General features: G+C 45.3%; 2 protein-coding genes across 4 annotated transcripts in view; one reads left to right on the forward strand and one right to left on the reverse strand.

The window, feature by feature from the left end:
• Positions 1-6,982: 6,982 nt before the first annotated feature.
• On the forward strand, positions 6,983-15,590 carry C18h18orf21 (similar to human chromosome 18 open reading frame 21). Of its 2 annotated transcripts, NM_001024905.1 has the most exons (5): positions 7,045-7,196; positions 7,272-7,294; positions 9,153-9,352; positions 12,030-12,232; positions 13,967-14,468. In NM_001024905.1, the coding sequence occupies exons 1-5, from the start codon at positions 7,120-7,122 to the stop codon at positions 14,118-14,120; spliced, it is 657 nt and encodes a 218-aa protein (NP_001020076.1). In that variant the 5' UTR covers positions 7,045-7,119; the 3' UTR covers positions 14,121-14,468. The 2 variants fall into 2 exon arrangements, with proteins under 2 accessions (XP_063133584.1, NP_001020076.1); XM_063277514.1 differs by lacking the exon at positions 12,030-12,232 and having other exon boundaries at positions 6,983-7,196; positions 13,967-15,590.
• A 3,523-nt stretch (positions 15,591-19,113) lies between these two features.
• The window catches only part of Rprd1a (regulation of nuclear pre-mRNA domain containing 1A), a 47,934-nt gene continuing 42,197 nt past the window's right edge, over positions 19,114-24,850 (reverse strand). Inside the window, exons 7-8 of one of the 2 annotated variants that reach the window (XM_214609.9) lie at positions 22,322-22,517; positions 19,119-22,032 (exon numbers count right to left, since the gene is read on the reverse strand). In XM_214609.9, the coding sequence (XP_214609.6) occupies positions 22,368-22,517 (150 nt within the window). In that variant the 3' untranslated portion in view covers positions 19,119-22,032; positions 22,322-22,367. Of the gene's footprint in view, positions 22,518-24,850 lie in introns of both variants that reach the window. The other variant, NM_001305179.1, reaches the window with a different exon arrangement.

Raw genomic sequence — 24,850 nt, forward strand, 5'->3', positions numbered from 1 at the left:
GAACTATGGACATGCCATGTGCCAGGGAAGAAGCCTGAGGATGGCACAGGAGGCCAAAGCCGGGTGGGTCTTGTGTCCTATGGGGCTGGGGCACCAAGACCGATGCCTCAGCAAGGGCAGCCGGAGAAGCTGGAGAAGCTGGAGAAGCTGGAGAAGCTGGAGAAGCTGGAGAAGCTGGAGAAGGTTAGGCCTCTGTCATCACGGCTATCCACAAAAAGGACTAGGCTACGGCTTTAACAGCAGCTAGATCCCATAAAGGGAACAAGAAACAGCAAGGCCTTGCTGGGCCTTTCAAAGCATCCTATTGGCCAAAGTGAGACACAGTGGACTATATAGTGAGTGGCAGGACAGCCAAGCCTATGTAGAGAGACCCTGTCTCAAAATACACTAACAACAAACAACTTTTTATTTAAAAAAAAAAAAGAAGCAGGTCATAGAATCAGCTCTGACTTAAGTAAATGAAAAATACACTCCACTTCTTGATAGGAAAAGTGACTTGTGCCTACAGGGGTTATTGGCAGCTATTCTTGCAGACAATAGATACAAGCAGCCCAGGTGTACAGACTTTTCTGCTTTGTTTCTCTTTATCCCTGCCTGGGATGCAGGTGTGGTGGCTGGAACTTCAGCAGCCATCTTTCATCCATGAGGTAACCTGGGTGATGAGAACACACACACACCAAGGAAAGGAGAGAGGGAGAGAAAAGGAGGAAGGTTCCCTCAGCAGAGGATCTGACATACCAGGTACAACTCTTCCCAGGCTCATCTGACATTATAGGTAACATGGCATGCTCCGATGTACATGCAGACAGCCAACAGAAGGAATTACACAGATGGCCTACACTGCAGCCTTTCCCAGTGTGAGAAGTCCGTACCAAGGACCTGGGGTGTTCGGGTGACAGAGTGTTTACCTACCTTACAAGAAGCCCCAGGTTTGAAAGCCTCAGCACCACATAATCCTGGGCATGGTGCTGCTCAACTGTAATCTCAGCTCCCAGAAGGTGAAAGCAGGATGTCAGGATCGTCAAGCCATTCTCCCTAACAATACACGGAATTTGAGGTCTAATCTGAGCTACAAGAGACCCTGTCTTCAAAATAAGGTGAGCTAGAGAGATGGCTCAGTGGTTGAGAGTGGCTGCTGTGCAAACATGAGCATCCCCAGCACCCATAGTAAAACAGGGTGCTGTCGCCTGGACAACACGTGGAGCTGGCTGTGATGCTGCAGGTACGAGTGAGCCAGCCCCAAGGGTGTGGGAGCAGGGGCCAGCCCTTGACTGGCTGCTCTACTTGGGAGAGTGGGCCCCAAGCCTCAACTAGGCAGTACAGTGGACATGGCTCTGGAGGTCTACTGTGCCTCTCCCCTTTGACAAACCAAATGCTTTGAAAGGCCCAGCAAGGCCTTTGATAGCACGGGTGGCTTAGCCAGAGCAGTGCTGGTGAGCTCACCCTGGTGATGTGAATAAGGGAGAGCCAGGAGGCTGACCAGCTCAGACACTACCAAGGCCTAGATTCAGGGCTTCAAATTGGCCCAGGCCAAAAATCTAAATCATCTGTAAACTGTTGGGTCAAGTGAAAGGGTCAGGCTCATCCTACTGACCCAAAGCTGCAGGATCTCCATGACACAGGGCAACAACAGGATAACTGGGAGGAGGCCCAGTGAGGATCCAGTATTGATGGTGTCACAGAAACCAGAGACCTCGAATGATTCATTGCAATGAACGTTTGCATGGGAAGATGTGTGGACAGAGGGGCATATTGTGGGACACACTACAGCTTCCAGGATGAGATGTTTTCTATGCTTTGGTGTGTGTGTGTGTGTGTGTGTGTGTGTCTGTGTGTGTGTGTGTGTGTGTGTGTGTGTGTTTTATTTGGGTAGGGGGAGGTTGCATGGGTTAAGGGTGGACACCGGGGCACGGGGAGATGAGTGAGATTGGGGTACATGATGTAAAACTCACAGAGAACCAGTACAACTAGGTGCTGTGGTAGGCACCAGAATTCCCGAGTGTGTGGTGTGGGGGCAGAGACATGCATCCAGGACTCACTGGTCTGCTGGCCAAGATGAAATAGTTCAGTGTTCGACTCGAGAAAGGAAGCGTGCCGGCAGTGGGGGTGCACACCTTTAATCCCAGCACTTGGGAGGCAGAGGCAGGTGGATTTCTGTGAGTTTGAGCCCAGCCAGGACTACACAAAGAACCCCTGCCTTGAAAAACCAAAGGAAGGGAGGGAGGGAGGGAAGGAGGGAGGAAGGGAGGGAGGAAGGGAGGGAGGGAGGGAGGGAAAGAAAAGAGTGGAGAGTTGCCTTAGTGGTTACGAGCACTGGCTGCTCTCCCAGAAGATCCAGGTTTGACCTCCCAGTACTACAGAACAGCTCATAATCACCTGTAACTCCAGGTCCAGGGGACTCAATGTCCTCTTTTGGACTCCTTGGGCACCGGGTATACATGTGCACAGACAAACATAAATAAGCAACACAAACTCCTACACATAAAATAAATAAATCTCTAGAGAAAATACTGTGAAGAAGAGATTGAGGAAGACATTCTGACATCAACCTCTGGTCTCCACATTCACTGATGGATGCACCTGCGCTCGCTCTCTCTCTCTCTCTCTCTCTCTCTCTCTCTCTCTCTCTCTCTCTCTCACACACACACACACACACACACAAGACCATCCTCAGCTACATAGAAAGTTCAAGGCTAGCCTGGTCTACATGAGTGATATTTACAATACATATTAGCTCTAATCCTGATTGTGAATTTCATTACCGTAAATCACATCCTAAGTTGAGGTTTGAGGAACGCCAGGGTTATAGGACATATATATATACAAGGCAGCACCTTTATACTTTCTTATACCTATTACATGAGGAGAGACTTCCTTATGACCTTTCAGTCACAACGGAGCTTCAGGGGCTCCCAGTATGGCACCTTTTAGGGAGAAACGGCACGGAAAAGTCAAGCGTGATAATCAAACCCACTCCCACATCCCAGGGCTTTCTCACTGACAACCCACTCCCAGCCCTGACCTCTACCGCCACCATCTGAGTAACTTCTCCTTCCAAATTCACACAGCAGGCAGACGGCTGAAGCAAGAGCGGGTGTGCACCGGGGACCCCACAGCTGCCAAGTCAAACAAGAGAAGCAAGCTGGGTGTTGCAGATGAAAGCAGGGCACACAGGAATGAGTCTGCCATGACACGTAGCCCCTCTACCCTCAAACACAAGGGAAAGGCCCGCTGCCCTGAACAAGATTTCTTTTGAAAAAGCCGAACTTGGCTCTGCTATTATTTTACTCGTTTGCCTGTAAAGTTTGGCAAAACTTCTGCATATATTTCAAGTTATTGAAATGTTTTATTGGCCTTATCTATTTTCAAGGAGCACTTAGCTATCAAAAAACAAATGGGCCCTTTCTGAATATATTTAAATATAATTAAGGAGGTACGGCTGCTGCGCATAGTATTACTGAGACTTCGTGTAAACAAATTATTCACTGCGCCGCTTTGGCAAGACCCTGGGGTCCTGACGTCTAATTTTTTAACACTAATGATATTTTAGAAATTCCTCGGGGCACAGACACACAGCACCTGGCGGCCGGCCTCCAAATCCCACAGAGCTCCTCGCCTTCCCTTTCTGTCCCGCCCGGAGCAGACCTGTTGCCTGCGCGCCCCGCCGCGGTTTCTGCTGCCGGGCGGGCCGGATGCTTAAAGCTTCGGTGGTAACAGGTGGATTCCGGACCGCGCGGACTCCGACTCCGCTGCCGGGCGCTGGCGGAGGTGCCGATCCAGCCCGCTGCCTCCAGGTCTAACCTCCCACCCCGCTGCGTGTTTCCGTTCTTTGCTTCCTGTGTGCAATCTAAGTCAGTTTCTGCTCCCATCCCCTGGGTCTGGAAAGGTCCCTGGAGCCGCTCTGTTTCTCCCTTTCCGCAGCTCCTTGACCCAGGCTCTGTCACTGCTCGCCACAGTCCAGCCGACGTAATTCTTCGCGTCCATTCTAATAAAATAGCCGTTCCCCAGTCCCCGCACTGCCCGGTTTACTAGAGTGACTATTTTTACAGTTCATGCCTCAGCCTCTTGGTAGAAGGACCTTTCCAGGATCTGTGCCTTCCTGCCGGGATCCTTCTACCCTCGGACTGACCGCCCAGCCCTGGCCACTACTCGGGGCGGATGGACTGGGCACCAGGGATGCTCCGTGAAGCTGGTGCGAGCTTGCCAGGATCGCGTTCGAACCAGGATTCTCGCCTGGATCGCGCTCGGACCCCAGAGGACGCTTACCTGGTTTGCATTCGGACCCGAATTCGGGTCCCCAGGATTGCACTAGGACCCGGGCTTGAGCTTCCTTGATTGCACCTAGACTCACCTCCCGGGTCCTCCCGATCGAGAGAAGGTTTCGCTCGGCAGCAAAGAAGTCCGAGGCTGGGCGGTCAGCAAGGCGACCCAACCAAGTTATCCATCTCATTTCATTTAAGGGGAGCTGCCGAGACTCTGTACGCTGACCTAGCGGGGCCTGGGCAGTCTGAATGACTCCTCCAGGCCAGTTTACCCGCCCATAGTCCAGGGTCTCCCGGGTGCTCTCCGTTGCTTCTCTTTAGTGAGAGAATTTGCGCCGCGCGGAGATCCACGCGAAATAAAACTACTTTTCCCTCTGCTGGTGACTGTCGGGAACTGCACTGCAAGTGAAGCTGAATGGTTTGCCTCTCCGCTGCCAACTCAGCTTAAGAATCTTCCCTCTACATAGGTTTTGGACCCGGCCCTTCCTTTAAGCAGTTTATTTTATTGTACCGTGTTCCGTTTTATATGTCATATTAAAACAAAGCAACTCATCTTAGGCTTTAGAGTCATTTCTCCACCTTACTTTACGTTAATTTTTTAATGTAGGAGTGTGTCACCTACGTGCTTGTCTGTGCCTTATATGCATGCCTGGTATCCAAGGAGTCCAAAAGAGGGCATCAGATCCCCTGGACCTGAAGTTACAGATGGCTGTGAATTGCTGGTCTGCAAAGCCAGTTCCAGGACTGCCGGGGTTACCCAGAGAAACTCTGTCTCGGAAAACAACAACAACAAAACAACAAACAAACAAACAAACAAAATAAAGCAAAACAAAAAATTAGTTTCCTTCTGGCATTTTTGGCCAGAGACCCAAGGACATCTCTGGAGAAGTCATATTTTTATTTTTGGGTTTTATTTTTTTCCTGACTCACAATGTGTGAGTTAACCCTCTGAGGAAATGCTGGGCCTAGTGGTGCAGAGTCATGGACTTTGTGGCTCGTTGCTGGGGAGCTTTTAACCTGAGGGCAGAGCAGTGGCAAGTAGTGGAAAGAGGAGTTAGGAGTGGGCTGGGGTCCGAGGCTGGAAGTAGACCGGGCATCTGGGCAGTTCTGTGTGGAAAATCAGGAGCGTTATTTCGGCAAATTTGCCACTTTGAAAATGAGAAACAACTCAAGCAAAGCGCTGAGGAGGCATCTGAATACACGAGTGTCTCTCAGAGGAGAGACAAGGGGCCGGTGAAGGGCTGTCTGGTGCAAAGGAAGCGTGTATTTCCCTTCTTTGCTTTATGAGTTGGTGAAACAGATCAAAGAGTCTGGAAACAGATGTAACCTGGTCGCTCACACTTATATATAATCTCAGGCTGTGGCAACAGGGTAAAATCAAGGACAGCCTGGCTTACATAGTTACTCTGAGACTATCCTGGACTACGCGGTGTGACTCGACATCAAAAAGGAATGAAAAAAAAAAGCCATTTCATCAAGATGAAGTGATATTGCTTTTATGCTCGGGGCTCATCATGAGGATTAATGAGCTAGCGATCTAAATTATGTTAAGAAAAGCGCCTGGGCGGGGTGTGGCAGCGCACAGCTTCAGTCCCAGCATTGGGGAGGTAGAGACAGGAGAATCCCTGAGTTCAAGGCTAACCTGTTTGTAGTTACAGGTCAGCCAGGGATATACAGACACACAGAGAGACTCTGTCTTGAGGAAAAGAGAAAGAGAGAGAGAGAGAGAGAGAGAGAGAGAGAGAGAGAGAGAGAGAGAGAGAGAGAGAGATTGATTGATTCCTGGGTATAATGCTCAAATCATTTCCTATTTTATTTCAACAAGTAAAAGCCAGGGTCTGTGGTAAATAACTTGCTGTTCATCTTGAAAAAAATATCAGATGCTCTACTTTACAAAAATAATCACAAAGAATGTGTGTGTGTGCCTGGCATGGTGAATTTGTCTTTAATACCAGCATTCAGGAAGTTGAGGCAGGCAGATCTCCGTGAGTTGGAGGCCAGCCTGGTCTATATGGCCAGTTCCAGGACAGCCATAGTTATGTAGACAGACTGCCTCAAAGAATTAAATTTGTAACGTGCATTCGTTTAAAAATGTATGTGAAATAAATTACACCGGGGTTGGAGAGATGGCTCGGTTACTAATGACACTTGGTGGCTTGGAATTTAAGAGCACTGATTGAGCCTGGTGATAACACACACCTTTAATCCCAGAACTCCAGAGACAGACGAATCTCTCCGAGCTCAGGGCAGCCTGAAACTTGCTACACAGAGAACACAAAACACTGTCTCGGAAAACAAAAACAAAACAAAGAAACAAACACCCGTTGAGTGTTCTTGCAGAGGATCCCAACACCCACATGGCAGCTCACAACTATTTGTAATTCCAGTTCCAAGGGAACTGCACGCACTGCATCCAAGTGAGTCACACATGCATAAGCAGGCAAAACACTCATCCACATCAAACCAAACTAGAAAGTAAAACATCTGGATGATAGTTAATTGATTAACCTTGATTACCCGGAAAATCTTGACCTGATGGTTAGAAGAGGAAGGAAGTCAGTGTTGCCGGTGGAGCCCTGGGCTCCGGAGCCTGTCACCATTCCGGGTACAAGAACTTAGCTCTAGATGTTGTGGCGGGGGTGGGGACAGGGACGGGAATAAGACGACAAGACCCAGGTCATAAGCCAGAGATGATCTCGAACTCCAGACACAATACGGAGGAGACCGGAACTCCTGTGTCGCGAATGCGTGTTTCCGGAGGGAATTTGAGGGCAGAGGCCTAGGATGGTTACACTGAGAAAGCCGACTTCCGGCGTGGCGTTCAATCGCAGCGTTTGGGCGACTGTGCTCTGGAGCAATGCGGCAGAAGTATTATATTGAAGCGGCTGCTCGGGGTCTGGTGGGAAGCTGCCCTGGCCAGGCCCGCTACCTCCTGTAAGAGGGGCGGAAGATGGGCGGGCGGGCTGGCGGCCGCGGTGCTGCGGCCTCACGCCCTTTTCTCTTTTGCAGGTGGGCCTACAGTTCGACACACGGTAGGAGAACGCCGCCTGCGGAGGCTTCGGCCCTTGTCACCCCAGTGGTCCAAAAGAGAAGGGTGATCGATTTGACTCATTGAAAAAAAAAATGTCCTAAACTTCTCAGTTGCACGAAAACCCTAAATTCTTTAATATGTCTTAATCCTTAGCATTAGACACATTAACCAGTCTTTGTTTTTAAAAGTGTTCTGGTGCTTTGCCTGTTTGTTTGTCTGGGCACCAGGTGCGTGCCTGATGCCGCGGAAACCAGAAGAGGGGGACGAATCCCCTGGAACCGCACTTAAAGCCGTGGGTGCTTGGAATTAATCCTGAGTCTCTGCAAAGAGCAACAAATACTCCTTACCCCTAAGCCATCTCCCCTGCCCCTCGGTCAGCTTTTATTTTAAAATTTATTCTACGAAGTGCATAAATGTTGCCCTCATGTCTGCATCACTTGGGAGCCTGGTGACCAGAAGAGGGTGATGGAATCCCCTAGTTGTACAGACAACTGTGAGATGCTCAAACAGGGTCCTGGATATTGAACCTGGGTCCTCTGGAAGAGCAGCCAGCAATAACTGCTGAGTCATCTCTAGCCCACACGTATTTTTGTGTTTGTGTGCCCAAGCTAGTGGGTCTGGAGAGAATGTCTGGAGGGCAGAGAACAACTTTTGGGAATCGTTTGGGAAGTATTCTGGCTTCCTGTGGATGGAACTCAGGTTATCTAGCCTAGTAGAAGTGCCTTGACCCCCTGAACCAACTCAACAGCTCCACATTGGTCAGGGTTTCAGTAGTCCCTCCTGTTTCCAGGCATCTAGCTTTTACTCCTCAGTGTACTTGGTTGGTTTTCCTAATCTTCCAAGATCCAAACGTCGTGCTGTTCCAGAACTCGGTTCATAGATGACATTTTTTTCATTCAGCCTTGGGGCTGGACACAATATACGGAGACCTTCCTGTCCTCACCTCTCCTTTTTTAACAACTAGGTCTCACCTTAGTAAACAATGATCTTGTCTTTACCTTGGAGCTATTTCTTGATACCTTAACAACAACTCTCCTCCTTGGTTCACCTTGTACCAGCAAATCACAGTGGCTTTAAAATACCTCCCAAACGGACTCACTTTTTTATATCCATTGCTTGCAACCTGGTCCTAACAACTTAGTGCATCCCTGCTGGATTGCTGCCAGAGGGCACTCTGCAGTCTCTTTGGAAGCTGGAATTGCCACGGAATTCTGTGACATGCTTCCAGTTGGTTCACTCAACTCCAGCCTGGGCAGACCTGCTTGCTGTTGTGTTCGGGGCTTTTGCAGATGCCTTATCATGCCTGGAACTCTACTGTCTACTGTCTTTTCTCTCTGCAGTTCTCATTTGATGAAGCTTCCCTAGACATCCTTCTTTAAATTACAATAACTTTACCAGCCTCTGATCCCCTTCCTTAGTCCCATCCCTTGGCCCAGCATTAGCATGTGATGTTGTATGTCATCTGGTTGTCCTCTGTTCACAGTACACGAAAATGTACTGGTTGTACCGATGGTGAGGGGAAGGAGGGAAGAAGGGAGGGAGGGAGGACAGGAGGGGAAGAAAAATCCCGGCAGACTACTCTGTGGTAAACGTACTGAAAACTAAGTATTAAATGAGCAAAGAAGTAAAGGCCCGTGGCCCGCCCGCCTCTCTACTGTTGAAGGAGTGGGTGGGGAAACCAGAGAATTCTGTAAAGTACATAACTGCCGGTTTGCTTTTATAATTTTCATATCTGAAGTTTGCTTTAAGAGACTTTCTGCTGATATCAGTATGTTTTTCTTTTTCCCCACTTATGATACCGGTTGTTTGAGGTAACAATATTCTGACTTGCAAACTGAATTTTATTTATTTATTTGTAGAGGATAACAGCACTTTTCAGGAAACATGTCCACACTGCTTCCAATTGTTGGTTCTGGATAATTCTAGAGTGCGCCTCAAACCCAAAGCCAAATTGACACCAAAGATACAGAAACTTCTTAATCGAGAAGCAAGAAATTATACACTCAGTTTTAAAGAAACAAAGCTGTTGAGAAAGTACAGAGACTCCGCAAGTGTGCTGGTAAGGCTGCAGCTCTGTCCTTCCCCTTAGGGGGAGCATCAGCGTGACCAGAACAGAGTTCTAGTCGTACATTTGGACTGTCTGAGTGCACACACCATGTTTCTGTGATAGTGGTTCACCAAGGGTATAGTTTAATTTCACCTTATTTTAAGACAGGGCTTCTCAAAGCCCTGGCTGTCTTCGAACTTGCTTTGTAGACCAGACTGGTCTTGAAATCAGGGTCAGCCTGCCTCTGCCTCCCTGGTGCTGGGATTAAACATGTGCATTATCCCACTGGCTAATTCTGATAATTTCCACCAAAACCAAGGATTGAGGCTCTCACCTCACTGTTAGTTTTGAGAATTCCTTGTTTAGCAGTGGAACTCACAAGCTGAGTCACCACTCCATCGTTTCCTCAGTAACAGATACTTTCCTCCACACCAGCCTTGTGTGTGAGGCCCCAGGGTCAACATGTAGGACCTGTCCACCCAGCAAGTGTTTAGTGTATAAAATGGAATAAAAAAACAATTCCCAGGGGTTGGGGATTTAGCTCAGTGGTAGAGCGCTTGCCTAGGAAGCGCAAGGCCCTGGGTTCGGTCCCCAGCTCTGAAAAAAAGAACCAAAAAAAAAAAAAAAAATTCCCAAAGGTTTACTAAATGGAAACCTATATCAAATATATTTTCTATCCTGTATGCTCTTTGTATGCCTACTCAAGTGCATGCAGGCATTGAGATAGGGTCTTGCTATACCCCAGACTGGCCTTAAACCCACCAGGTAGCTTAGGCTACCTCAGCCTATGAGCTTCCTGCCACAGGAACTTACTAGAAAACAGTGCAATATATTGGAAATATATTTCCAACCGTGGGAAGATTTACAGTGTTCTGACGGTTTACTTTGCTGAAGTTTATTTTACTCTACTGTATTTTAGTTAGAGATTACCTGAAAGAAAGGTTCATGGGGGATGTTTTACTGACTTTTTTTTTAAACATTTATTTATTTATTATGTATACATCATACAGCTTTCTGTCTGCATGTATGCCTGCAGGCCAGAAGAGGGCACCAGACCTGATTATAGATGGTTGTAAGCCACCATGTGGTTGCTGGGAATTGAACTCAGGACCTCTGGAAGAGCAGTCAGTGCTCTTAACCTCTGAGCCGTCTCTCCAGCCCTGTTTTACTGACTTACCCTCATCTGTACATAGCCTTTTTCCAAAACCTGTAAGGCAGCAGGCCTTCATCTCTGCAGAGTGCTGTAGTTACTTTTCTGTTGCTATGATCAGACACCCTGACTAAAGCATCTTATAAAACAAAGTGTTTAATTAATTAGGCTTACTGCTTCACAGGGCCAGAGTCTATGTTGGCCAAGTGAAGGAAGGCACAGCTGAGGGCTCATGTTTTGATCCACAACCTTGAGGCAGAGAAAGAGACACTGGAAGTCACCTTCTTCTGAAACCTCAAAGCCTGCCCCCAGTTACACACCTCCTCCAACCTCCTAATCTTTCCCAAACAGGTATACTAACTGGGGACCAGGTGTTCAAGCCTGTGAGCCTAAGTGGGCTATTCTCATTCAAATCGCCACACAGCTCTTTATTTGAATTTTTGTTTGTTTGAAATCTGAGTGCCTCTCACCTCACTAGCTTACATGGTGCTGAGACATAGGCTATGTAGAAAGGCATTTAGGTGAGGAGTGAACCTCGTCTTACCACTGTATCCTACTGGGGCCGCAGAGATGGCTCAGCAGCTTAAAGCACTTGCTGCCTGCTCGGTCCCCAGCAGCCACTGGCATAACCAGCACACCTTCTGCACCTTACTGGCCTCTTCAAGGGGACCAGTCTTGTATATGGTGGATATACTTTCATGCAAGCAATCACACACATAAAGTAAAAATAAATATTGATGGAAACGGAAGGATTTTATTAGACTAGCATTAGAGTCACTATGGATTCAAAGTGATCATGTCATGATCAGCCATGTTTCATTGGGAAAAGAACTAAAGTTCACCAGTTAGAAAATAATCAAATCTCTTCTGCTGTTACAAAGAGCATCCAGATGTTAGTGAATGCCCTCCTATCCCTAGTTCCTTCTCAAATCAGTTTCATAATGAGCATTATCTTTTTAAAATTATTTTATTTTTGAGATTACAATGTAATTGCACCATTTCCCCCTCCATTTCCTCCCTCCAGGCCTCCCATATACCTCTCATTCCTCTTTCAAATTCATGGCTTCTTTTTTCTTTGTTTGCTTACATGAGTGTATGTGTGTGTGTATATACATATATATACACATATATATCCTAACTATAACCTGCTCCATCTGTATATTACAATGTATGTTTTCAGGGCTAGCTGTTTAGCATTGGATAGCCAATTGGTGTGCTCTCCCTGGGGAAAACTATTTCCCCTGCTTTCCACATTCCTTAGTTACCTATAGTTCTTTCTATAGGATTAGGGTCTCCTCCACTCCCAACTCTATTGTCTTTTTAAAGTATTTAAATACGAATGTGTAGCCAGTACCTTCCTGTTGGCAGTTTTAATTATTTTTAATTAGTCTTATCTGATTCCTCCTGGTACATTGCAAGCTCCCAGAGGATAGTCTCCGTGCTAACTTGTCTCTGTCATGCTCACATAGGAATTGAGGAAAACAGTTTATTGGGTTACATACCAGAGAACTCATGGGACCAACTTCTTTTTTGTGGTAGCTGATTACCTGCAGAACATGCAACAGAACGGTGAGACACCACGGTAAGAGTAGAAGCTTCCTGTCGGCACTGAGGAGCAGCCGTGCTGCCAGTGCTGCAAGCAAAGCCAGCCCCAAGACGCCAAAGAGAGCGGCTGCAGGCTCTACAAACATCAGTCAGAGTGTGCATGGCTCCAAAGGCAGGAGCCCCTCCTCGACCGTCAGGTACTTTGTTAGCTGTGCTGAAACATGAACTGTGTGCTTCCTGTGCACTCCCGAGTACGCCATGGATTACAGGTCGTGGCTCATTTTCCTCCCATGCCCCTGGGGTGTCTAACAGTTCCAATCCTCATCTTGTGCATCAGTGCATATGGCTCCCATGCAGTCTCCCAGCACCTGATGTACGTCCACAGCCAACTTCCAAGTCTTCCCTTCCTCCTGTTTCTTTTTTTTTAAAAGTCTTTATGTGAGTGCACTGTAGCTGTCCACAGGTGCACCAGAAGAGGGCATCAGATCCTATGACAGATGGTTGTGAGCCACCATGTGGTTGCTGGGATTTGAACTCAGGACCTCTGGAAGAGCAGTCAGTGCTCTTAACTGTTGAGCCATCCCTCCAACTCCCTTCCTCCTGCTTCTTAACTCTGAACAAACTGTCCTTTTATCCACCCTTACCTAAAATGGCAGAGGGATTGGCAGCTTCTGCACTGTAGTTGTCAGTTTCTCTTTGCTGCTGCTGCTGTCCTGGGCCAGGTAACCTTCTGTTTGGCCTAGAGCAGAGCTTCCCTCACGCTGACCTGGCTGAAGCCCATCTCGGCCAGCGTCTTTAACCCCAACTCCATGGCCTTGGGTAAATATGTGACCATGGCTTCCCAGCCCCGCCCCTGCCTGTCTGTTGTGTTGCCTCAATTTACCCTGTGTTGTCTGAAGCCCTCACAGTGTTTCCAAAGGGTTTTACTCTTTTGCCTGTTACAAATTCTTGTTGAAATCTAGATGAATAAATATTTGCCAGAGGCTCCAAGTTTACATTTTAGAAATCCTCACTATTATTATGATCGTCATGAGTTTGAGTGCAGTCCACGGCTACTGTGTGAAGAATTTATTTTTATTATAAATTATTTTAATATTTTATTATAAAAGAAACTGAATATGGTCAGTGTCCTGAACATAAACAACAAAAATCTAGCCAGGACAGGATTATTTGTTTAATGATTGAAATTTTATATTGAGCTTGAAGTTTATGATATTGGGTTAAAATGTCTAATCCAGTTTTCTGTATATAACTGATTTTAGTCAATATTTGGTATAAATTTTCACTTTTTGTGTAAATGTGGATAAAAGAAAATTTTTGTGTATTTAAAGCAATTTAGTTGCATTTAGGGGTCCTGAGGAAAGGTTCAGTTGGTGATCCTTGCTGTGTAGACACAACTGAGTTGAGATCCCCAGCACCCACATGCAAACTCATACTAGATGGTGAATGGCTGATTATTCTGTGGATGTTTGTGGAGTGTGTCCTATGCACCTGGCAGAATCCAAAAACACCAGTAGCCTAGTGCCTGTCCTGTGGCACTGCCACCCTAGTGGGGAAGACATGGAGGGGGAACAGTGCCCCCTCAGGGCCTTTCGCTTTAGAGGAATGCAGTCTTCAGTTATAAGAGTTGTCATGAATGCTGATGTCAGGTGTAAATTCAGCCTGATAACGTTTTACCTCTAGTTTATCTTTCAGGTATTTGGGTGATTCTAGAACCACCCAGTGTGCCTCCTAAATGGTGCCAGAATTGGATATTCCATGAGGCTTTTGTTGTCGTTAGTGGAAATTACTATGAGGACAGCCAGTGTCCACAAACGGAGCCATAATGCAGTGTGGTGTACAAAGCACAAGATGTTGGGCACAGTGCTTCTTAGCAGGAGGAACACTTTGTCCTTTGACAGTGATTGACAGTAGTCTTTTTCTCCTTTCAGAACACCTACATCTGGACAGTCAACACCCATTTGCTCCTCAAGGAATGGGAGCAAAAGAAAGAAACACTTCTCTCAACTAAAAGCACTGCTAAGTCAGAGTGCATCTGACAAGAACCCAACGCTAGACTTCAGGCACTTCTTATCTTCTCTGTGAAGAGAATGGCCTCTGAAAGAAGGAACTGTCTAGTGCAGCTTCTGAAATGGAAGTTAACAGCTTTTGTCCTCTGTGAGAAGCAAGCTGTTCTCGCCATCCTTCGGTGCTTAGGGGAAACACCTCATTAAATTGAGCAACTTGTGCCTCCCTGGGTGAATGCGAAGATCAAAAAGTAAATGAGCACAGGTGGAGGTGCTGCTGCTGCTGCCAGGCCTACAGCCTGTATTTCATCTCCAGGACCGGACCAATGGAGCAGAAAGAATCCTGTTCTACAGGTTGTGCTCTGAGCTCCACACGAGTGCCCCTCACAGAAGATGAATAAATGTAATAAAGGGTTTTATAAACTAAGACAGTTTTTATGATAAAAGGTATAACGGGCACTGAATGGTGGTATTTATTTTAGTTTTTGCAGTTTTATTACCATTTCTTTCAGAAGGAAACAAGGTTTCTCCCATGTGTCAATAACCATTGCTAATATAGAAAAATCAAATGTATTTCCTCAGCCATATGCATAATGATATTAGTAAACTCTGAAAGCTAAAGTAAATACCTGCCCCCTCCATGCCTGTTCTAGAGATTAAGCTCGGGGCCTTGCGTGCTGAGCGAGCGCTGTACAAACCAAGGCTAACAAGCGTAGGCACTGCAGCAGCAGCCAGGCCAGGCCTGCCTTGTGTGTCTGCAAAGTCGACCCTGTTACTACTGAGCCTCTCCTGACTTAGATCTGAAAAGGGATTGTGCAGTGTGTTTTAGGCAGCGCATGCCTCCGTACTGGTCATTAGAGATTGCTTGGCACTGCCCTGAAATCGTGAGCAATCCATCACACCTTTCTCCCAGACTGACAATAAACACGTTAGTTCTGTTCAGCTGCACTGAGTGGATGGGACTGCCACAAGAGCTGCGTTTATCTGTGCGAAGCACGACCCCTGGTCCTTCTAAGGGGAGTATGATAAAAGTTCGTCACTGGGGAGTCCTTCAATGCACTGTTTTCTTGTCTTTAAAGAACTGGGGTTAAAAAAAAAATTGAGTATTATGTTGGATCTTTGTGATAATGATAGGATGTCTTAGGAAGATGTAAAACTTCTGCAAATAGTTACTGAAGAAATGGGGTTTTCCTTTTGCGAATGAAAGTGCACTTGGACAGCTTCAGAGATCATAAAAAAAATGAAGGACAATTTCATTTGGCAACATACAGAAAGCTTCATTTTTAAAAATTTCCCCTTTTAAAAGCAAGATCGTATCTCTAGTGCCGTGTTGTCTGAGGAATAAAGATGAAGACCAAGCCACGAGACCCCACAGGGTCATTCACAGCCACTGGTATCTGGTAGGGCCGAGAGCTTTACTAGTGCAGGGACTAGAACTGCAGGCCTGCTGTGCTGGTGTATTTGAAAAGGTGATTATTTCACTGACTGTTGAGATGCTAAAAATACTGCAGAGGGCTGGAAGGGTGACAAATAAAAGCACTTGCCGCTAGTCCTCAGGACTGAGTAATTCCTCCGATGCACACGGTGGAAGGAGAGGAACAACTGCAAGCCCATCCCTTGACCTCCACACATCAACCTTAGTGTGCACAAGCACGTGAGGCCTGGAGAGCACTGCTGCTCTCGCAGAAGACTCAGTTTTGCCAGCACCTACATGGTGACTCACAACCATCTGGGACTCTAGGCCCAGATCAGATCCCTGCCCTCTTCTGACCTCCCTGGGCTTCAGGCACACATGAAATACACATACATACAAGCAGGCAAAACACTAATAAATACACCTAGAAAGGTCATAGTGAAAATACTTTCCCTAAATTGTGAACATTTCCTTTAAATACTGTTACTTAAATAAATAGTATGCTTTGAAGTGTGTACTGTTAAAAATGTTACAACTCCAGCACCACACCATATTACGAACAGTGCTGCTAAGGGAACCTGTAGGAAAATGCACGTTAATGAACCAGTAAGCTCAGTCACTGGAATTCAGCTTCCGATAGGCTCACAATTGGAAGATCCAGATCTACCAGGAAAGGCAAGTTTTATGCTACTGATTTAAAATTTACTACAGCTATAATTGTTCTGTCCCATTAATGGGCATAAAAAGAAGCACAGAGGCAGGGGCTGACAACAACTTCCTTAGTGCTTGTAAAGGCACTCAGACCAGCAGCTCAGTGAAAAAGCATCAGTGACATTTGCTGCCAACAACATTCTCTGAACACCCATGACCAGTAGCCTGGGATGGGTCATGAAGCTCACCTGAGGCCCTACAATGCTCAATAACAGCTCAAAAACAAGACAGTGATAACTAAGGCTCAAAATTGGAACCACAATCAAACAGGTTCCCCCTATTTATGGCAGTATAGTGCATATAGTGAAATTATACACCATAAATAGCATTTCAAGTGGTCTAATAGTTTGGTCCCAACATTCAGGAAGAACGAGTTCAAGGCCAGCCTGCACTGTATAGTGAGGCACCATGCCAACAAGCACTAGAAGACAACTCATGACAGTACTATTTGGGAAAAGCCATATATTAATGTATGATGATCCCCCACCCCAACTTGTACTTCCAAATAAGTAAGGTAACATTTTATTAGCTGAGCAAAGAAATGGAATATACCTTGGTGGTAGTGGGCAGTTCTCATGGGCAAGGTACTGGGTTCCATCACCAACAGCATATACACGCAGAGACTGAATTAACTGAATATAAGTATTTCTAGATATGTTTGAATTAGCCAAAATTCCAGTTTTGTATTTTTTTTTTTTTGGTTCTTTTTTTCGGAGCTGGGGACCGAACCCAGGGCCTTGCGCTTCCTAGGTAAGCGCTCTACCACTGAGCTAAATCCCCAGCCCCCAGTTTTGTATTTTTCCACGAAGAACAGAATTCAAATGTAATTCTAAAATGTGTTACATATCTAACTTTATAAGTTATGCACTTGGATCATGTTGGATGCTTAGCACAATTAAGACGTGTACTGCTCTTGTAGAGGACCCAATAATTTACACTCCACCTCTGACATGTGACTTACAGGTATACATACACAGACAAGCATGCACAATAAATATTAAAGACAAAATGTTCATTTAAAAAGCAATCTTTAAAAATCTTAAATTACCTAGAGGATTTGTTTAAGAGGTGTATGTCCCTAACTTTGGATATTGTGACTAAATCTGGGCCCAATAATCTGCACTAAGAACATTGCTGTTCCTGGCCAAAGCTAATGGCTGTGATCTAATGCACTTAGGAAAATGCAGCTTCAAAAATTATACTATTCCGTCCCCACTAGCTTTTGCACATTTGAAGACACACACAGCTGAGTAGTGACCTCTGTGTCCCAGAAGATGCCCCATCAAACATCACCTGAAAACACCCATCTACTGCTGTGCTGATTCAAGAAAAAAATTAAAAGTACCTTTTCAACTTGACTAACTTGGGAGGGAGTAAAGCAATGTGGACAGTGGCTGTTAAAGTGGGAACAGGAAAGAGATGAGCAGAGCAAGCCCATCAATTAATATCAGAACAGAGAAGGTGGAAGAGGAAGAGTAAAGAAAAGAGAGACTCAATAAAGACAAACAAGGTGAAGTGAGCTAAAGTGAGAATGAAGAAGAGATTAGAAAATGTGACCCGTCCAAATCAATACCAGCACGGAGCAGGCTCAGGAAGAGACACTCAATCCAGCCTGTGTTCTTTGAGAAAGCAAACAAACAAACAAAAAGTCAAACAAACAGAACAAAGCCCCAATGGGTACAAGAGTGAGGCAGGCAAAGCTGGCTCACTGAACTCAACTTAGGTATAAAGGAGGGGAGGTCAATGTGAAGGAGAGACCTGGGAAGGTGCAGAGCCGGTGTGCAAACCCTTGGGGGTCCCTCACATGTCTTGGGCAGGCTCTGGCTACAGGCCAGCGTATGAAACCCACTCTCTAGAGTAATGTGAACAGGAAACATGAGTCCAGACCAAGTGGACAGATGTCATCTAGGAATGGGAGGAACTCGGCCCCAGCCAGAGGACTGTTGTCTCCCGAACTTTCCAGACTGCAAGAATCAGAACATTCGGATGCATTTGATTAGTCCTTTTTCAGTAAGCCTCAACTAAGCCCCTTCACTCCGTGTGTGTGTGTGTGTGTGTGTGTGTGTGTGTGTGTGTGTGTGCGCGCGCGCGCGTGTGTTACATCGCAGGTCTAACCAGGGCCTTATGCTTATGTACAAGTGTTCTACGACTGCACTACATTCCCAGGTGCAGCTGAGTCTTAAACAAGCTCTAGCTGACACTGCCCTACGAATCCCAGATTTCTGGTATCTCCCAATTACATTAAATCCAAAGCGTAGGACTAGGGTGTTGGTTAGTTAGCTGGACAGCACACACCTAGCATATGGGAACCGATTTTGAACCCTAGCACAATAAAAATTAACTTGGGTTGTCACAAGGAAGCTTCAGGTATCACCCAAATCTGTGAGAAAGGAACCAACTATGTAATGAACTGTAAAACCTGTACTTCATTATTACCCATAATTGCTTAACTATTTGAGCATTTGTGTGTATGCAAGGTACATGTGCCCAGGTAGAGGTAGAAAAGGATGCTGGCTTTCTTCCTCTGTTGCTTTCCCCGTTGTCTTGAGACAAGGGATCCTCTGAAGCTGAAGCTACTTTAGCTATCATCGCAGCTGGCCAGGGCGTCCTGCAATGTGGCTGCCCCCACCCCCTAGGGCTTGCAGCTATGCTCAGCTTTTATGCAGGTGCTGGGGAATCAAACTCAAGGCCTCATGTTATACAGCACAGGCTCTTACCCACTGATCTATTGCCCCAGGCCCTACTTAAATATTTGAGAAAAGAATCAAGTTGGTGCTCAGCCATCTGAAGTTTAATAAATACCCCTGATGATTCTGATAGTCCTACAAGCCTGAACCATGGCCAAGTGAAAGCCCTGTCCTGTACTTTCTGTTTCACTCCCTCCCATTAGTCTACAACCTTCCTGTCCTTTACCAATGAATTGGATTCATAAAATAGCACACACAAAAACTCTTCAAAAAGAACACAAAACTTTATTAAGATCTTACACTGTCATCAGATACAGCCAAAGAAAAGGGTTTATAAAAGACGGAGAATCCCCTTCTCATGTGCTCCTGCCATCTGAGACTCGATGGCAACGAATGCTGTGTATAAACAACTCCATTGAGTAACCCAGTGTTCCCTTTCTGTACAGAGAAGAACTGAATTCACACTGTTAAAAGCCTTTTCTGGCACAACTGAGAAGCAGGGCTCATCTTTAGGAGTAACTCCTAACAGCTAGTAAAGCAATGTGGGACTTTACGTTACTTCACATCCTGTCCATTTCAGAGTGGGAATTCAGGAAGGCCCTCCTACCTTCCCAGTCACTGTCCTCTCCAGACTTCTCAGACCGTACATGAGCCACACACCATGAAGCTACTCATGACAGTGGCAGCAGACAACATTCTCTGAACTGACAATCATGATGGCTGGATCATCCTAGACTTTGTTGATGCTAAAGGATTTCTTAGAGAAAACCCTGATTCAGAATGCTGTGAGCAGCTGTCACAACAGCTAGGTGGGGTGGCTTTCCTCAGGGAAGGCTGGCTATAGAGCACAGCTCATTTCCAGGCTCCCAGCTCCCCATATAGTTCATTTACTTACTGTAGTGTTGTAGGAGCAGAGGGAGCACCGGGGAATCTGCTCACATTGCCACTCCGACAGCTCTCTGCACTGTTTGTGGAGAAAAGAGGAATGGTGTCCAATCACAGCACAGGACCTTGCTACAATGAGACACGCTTTCCCTTGAGGGCCAGGCCAGGTTGCTCTCATACTTGTAATTTACCTCAGGTACACGGTAGAGAAACTGTGCATGATTTAGAGTTTGGTATTTTATACCCCTCACCTAAGCCCATTCTTATTTCTTTTTCTTAATGCAGGGTCTCACCATGTAATTAATGGCATGGGTCTCACTCTACAGAACAGACTGGCCTTAAACTCACAGGGATCTTCCTACCTCTGCCCCCCAAGTACAGAGATTAAAGGCATGCACCACCACGCCCAGTTTAAGCCCATTAAGTTCATCTTCCTTTTAGAAAGGAAGGCAATCTCCTGAGGCTGAGAACCTGACTTCTAGAACAGACTGTACAGTTTGTATTCAGGTAGCGAGCTAACCAACAACTTGAAGTTTGGGGGATTCGGGTTTTGAGTACTAGCATTTAATCACAGATCTCATCACGCTCTTTAAAAAAATAATACATTTATCATAAATATTTAGATCAGATAGTGGCATCAAAAGAGTATCTAAGTCTGTCTTCATGGTGAAAATATTCAGGAAACTTCTAAAAGATTTTATATCTTCCCAAGAGTATACCATTTATAAATTAGTTTTAAATGGAAAAGTATCTATTTTTAGATGGATAAATCACTGTGTCAGCAAATCATAAATAAGTTCAAGATACTGAAAATAAGTTAACACACAAAGCTTTTGCTTTCAAAGACATCAACAACAAAAACTAACTTACTTGGCATACTTTCAAAACAGGCATAGTCAGGGTGCGTCATGTGCAGCATCCGTGCACCCTCCTGCTGAGTCCTTTCTTCCACCCCTACCCCCTAGGAAAGGACAGCAGCACTGGCAGACACCCCAGCATGAGGAGGACCTTGCTGCTGCACACAGACCCCTTACTGTGACAGACAAATGCTGCTCAGGACGTGCTTGAGCCACTCGTTGCCCACGTTATGAGTGTATCCGTGGTCAGGTGGTTTTGGCTCCCCGTTGAGCTTCAGCAGTGTGCACAGAGAACAGCTCTAAGTTCTGTGAGGAAATGTGTCCTAACTCCCAAATGTTGTCTAAATCCTTGGAAGACAGGACATGCAGGGGATGGGTGATGTTATACATGTAACTCTGTTTGAAGAGAGGTCAGTGTTTAAAGCACTGTTCCCAAATCTACTGTCATTTCTTCACATGTAAATTCACTTCAACTATAACCTCGAATACTGAGAAAGAAAGAGTGAAGCCGTTCAGAATAGTGAGTATAATTGGCCTGTGAAATTTAAAAAGTGTTCTATTAACTATTTACTTTGACTCCGATTACATGAGAAATGCAAAGCAATAAAGGAGAAAAATATCCCCCTTCTGTCGTTATGAAACACAAACCTGCAGGCTCACAATGTAACTTAGAAGAAAGCTGGAGAGGAGCATGCAACTGCTCTCCCACACCAGGTTCAAGTAAAGGTACAGGTACATTTGCTGTGTATTTACATCTGTAAACATACAAATATAAAACTCACTACATCTACCCTGTAGTACAGCATTGCGTAATTCCAAAATATACAGTCATTCAAAACCTTACGGAAATAAAGTGTTCCGGGCAACTTAATTGGACATTATGGATACTGAGTTGTTGAGCTAATCAAGCTAAGAGCTATTGTTTACATTACATCACAGGGATTAAGCATGTCGCCATCTGATGCGTCCTTTCTTTCCTCCCCACGGCTGGTGTTTTGTTAAAGGGATCTGATGTAAAGAAAACTGACCTGACAGAAGCAGTCAGCTGTAGGCCTGGAGTTGTCCTCTTGGTAGGATGTCAGAACTTGCAACATTCTCAAAGCATTAACTGCACTTAGTTCTAAATAGTGTGATCAAGGGACTCTATTTAACAGGCCTCTTATTCTGGGATGGCATTTGGGATGGAACTACTATAGTGCTATCGGGGAAACATTCTCTAGGCTTTAATTTGACCCTGCACATGGCATCCATGTCTAGCGTTAAAACTCAAAAGGCATGAGGACACACAGAACCAGTATTTGGTGGCAAGAGTAAAGGTGAAGTTCAAACACTTAAGTCTCTTCTATAATCAAGTCCTAACGATCCCAAAAACAGTCTCACATCAGCTCCTGATCAGTTCTTCTCATTAGGAATTAGAGAGTGTACAGTGATTAGATACTGAAAAAAAATAAAGAAAAATAATTGAAAATACATGAAGAAATAGAAACATGGAATTTTTCACAAGGCCTTGGATCAAAAAAAAATTTACAAAAGATATTTTGAAAATAATCATTAAGTTCATTAATACACAGAAATCACTTGGTTTTAACTAAGTCGTGTTAACTCACCAATAAAATAGTAAAACAAACCAACATTTTAGACATTTTATACTGCCTTGTCATTTCTTGTGTTAGTACCATTCTCTCAACAATGTACAAAAATAACTCTACAGGACTATTCACCTAACCTGTCTCCATGTCTGGCAAAGTCCTGGCCCTGGAGGAGACTGGCCATCAGTCTTCACTGTAGATGTCCCCAGCAAAGGGCAGGTGCATGTGACTGCCAGTGACATTGGGCAAACGAGATAAATCTGGCAGGCTCTGGATCCGGGCTCTGAGTTCTTTTCGTACCAAGGAAACTCGGGCTAACTTGCGCTTGTATTCCTGCAACAACAAACCATTCGTGTTAGCTTTCTAGCTCTCTGCTGATTCTCTGCAGACAATTTGTATTATTTAGTCAATGCCAAAAAGATGATCGTTCCACCGTGAGTTTAGTCAAATGGGCTACAGAGGCAGTAGAGGGGTGAATAAAGGTGCATGATGTCCATGCAGCAAAGTGTCACAATGAAATCATTAGCGTCTACTTCCTTAAACTGACGCTGAAGTCTCTAAGTGTTCTGACTGCTAGCAACACACCGTTGCGACATTGTCAGTGACTGGGACTTTGTCTCTACTACAAGCCAGCGGCTTCATAATACATTGTAACTTCATTGGTGGTAGGTTTAAAACAGTTACACTGGCCTTGGATTCCGTATGAAGCTGAAGATGTCCTTGTAATTCTGATCCTGTTGCCTAAACCTCCCCACTAGGATTGAGAGCAATGAATCACCACACTCAGGTTATGTGGTGCTGGAGAGGAATGTGGGGTGCTGTGTACTTTAGGCAAGCACTCTACCACTGAACCTAGGGGTTGCGGTCAACCCCTAGAGTCCTTTATTACTATCTATATTACTGCCTTAAAATTAATATCATGACTACCCCCCCACTATTATTAATAATATATACATTTTGAAATTCTGATAGCCTATCTTCAATGCCACTTGCAACATTTACAAATAGTATGCATTTTCTTTTATGTATTAACTTCAAATGGGGAACACAGATCACCAGACTGGCACCAAAAGCAGGAAAAAGAATTTTAAAAGGCTGGCAACCCATAATTCAAGGAATAAAAGACAATAAAGTGAGTTCGGGTGATCCTTGGTTTAGCAGGACGAGCCCATTGTCTGTAGAAATTTCTCACCCTAAATGACTCCTCACAATCCCCAGGCAAATCCTCCCCAGGAGAGCTTGTGGAAGTTCTTATACTCTTAGCTTATAGAGATGAGGCCTGAGGGGGAACAAAAGTAGATATCCAGAACCCTTCTTCTGTGTACCCCAGTGTTGGCTGTATACCTGAATTTCCTTAGTGATTTCTAAGGAGAACATACCCCCCCTTTTCTTGTTTGCTTGCTTGCTTGTTTTGTTTTTAAGAGAACTACTGGCCCCACTACATATTAGTATCTGAGAACATCCAGAAAAGGGTCCAAAACATATGCATTTTATGTCTCCCAAATGATGCTACCACACAACCAGATTTGGCACTCACTTCCCTATCAACCAGAGTGTAGTCTTAGTACTTATTTCTAAGCCTCCTCTTTAAAATCACAATTGCCCTGGCAGGGCAGAGGATCTGTCAGACGAGTACGACCCACAGCTCTAAGCTGCATTAGCTACAAAGCACACTGATAGCCACAAACCTGAGAGGTTTCAGTGTCCTTGCTTTCCCACCAATTCTGATGACAAGGTGCACTAGCAATGCTCCAAAGACTACAACCTTGAGGACTGACTCCCTTTTGCTTGCCAGGACAGTCTTAGCATGACAATGGTGCACCCCCATGGCAGCTCGAGTGGTTTACAAACATTTAGAAGCAGAGGAGGAGGTCTCTTTAGGTTAACTACACACTTCTAAAGAGCAGGAAGAAGAAGGACGACCTCAGTGAAAAGAATGCTTGTCTAGCATGTGGAAGCCCTAGGTTCACTCTTCAGCAGCAGGTAAACTGTATGTGAGGGAGGGAGATGTACTACAATCAATTAGAGCACCCTGCTATTCCTGACATTATCTCACCATGTAGGCTAGACCCCAACCCCAAGGGCGATGTTAACGGAAGAGAAAAACAACTTCAATTCTTTTCCATCCTATCCTGTTGTGTTTAACTGGTAGCTAGTTTTAAATACTGATGCACAGCCAGGAGTCATGGCACCTTTAGTCCTAGCACCCAGGAAGTGGTGGCAGACGGATCTCTGTGAATTCAAGACCAATCTGGTGTGCCCTCCAGTTCTAGGCCAGCCAGAGCTACAAATACACACACACATGCACACATACATAGTAAGGTGTAAGATAACACTATAGACTACGTACCTGAAATCGGATCTGTGTGTGAAGTCAAAGTAAGAACTGAACAGAAGCAAAAAAAACTGGCATTTTTGTATTTGACATTCTGGGGTTTTACAGCCCCGAGTATTTTTTAAAAATATTTTTATTCAAAACTGAAAATTACCTACTAGAATAACCAACTTGTTTCTTTTCTGTGTGTCCCATTAAATTACTCTGCAACCTTAGTACTACAAACTGTTCTCTGACCTCCACATGTGCAACCTGGCACACAAATACACACATGCACAAAATACATTTAGTTTTGAAAGGATACAGGCTTTTTTCAGAAGCCTAGACAGCT

The sequence above is a fragment of the Rattus norvegicus genome, chromosome 18 (genome assembly GCF_036323735.1).
Source record: "Rattus norvegicus strain BN/NHsdMcwi chromosome 18, GRCr8, whole genome shotgun sequence".
NCBI classification, from domain to species: Eukaryota; Metazoa; Chordata; class Mammalia; order Rodentia; family Muridae; genus Rattus; species Rattus norvegicus.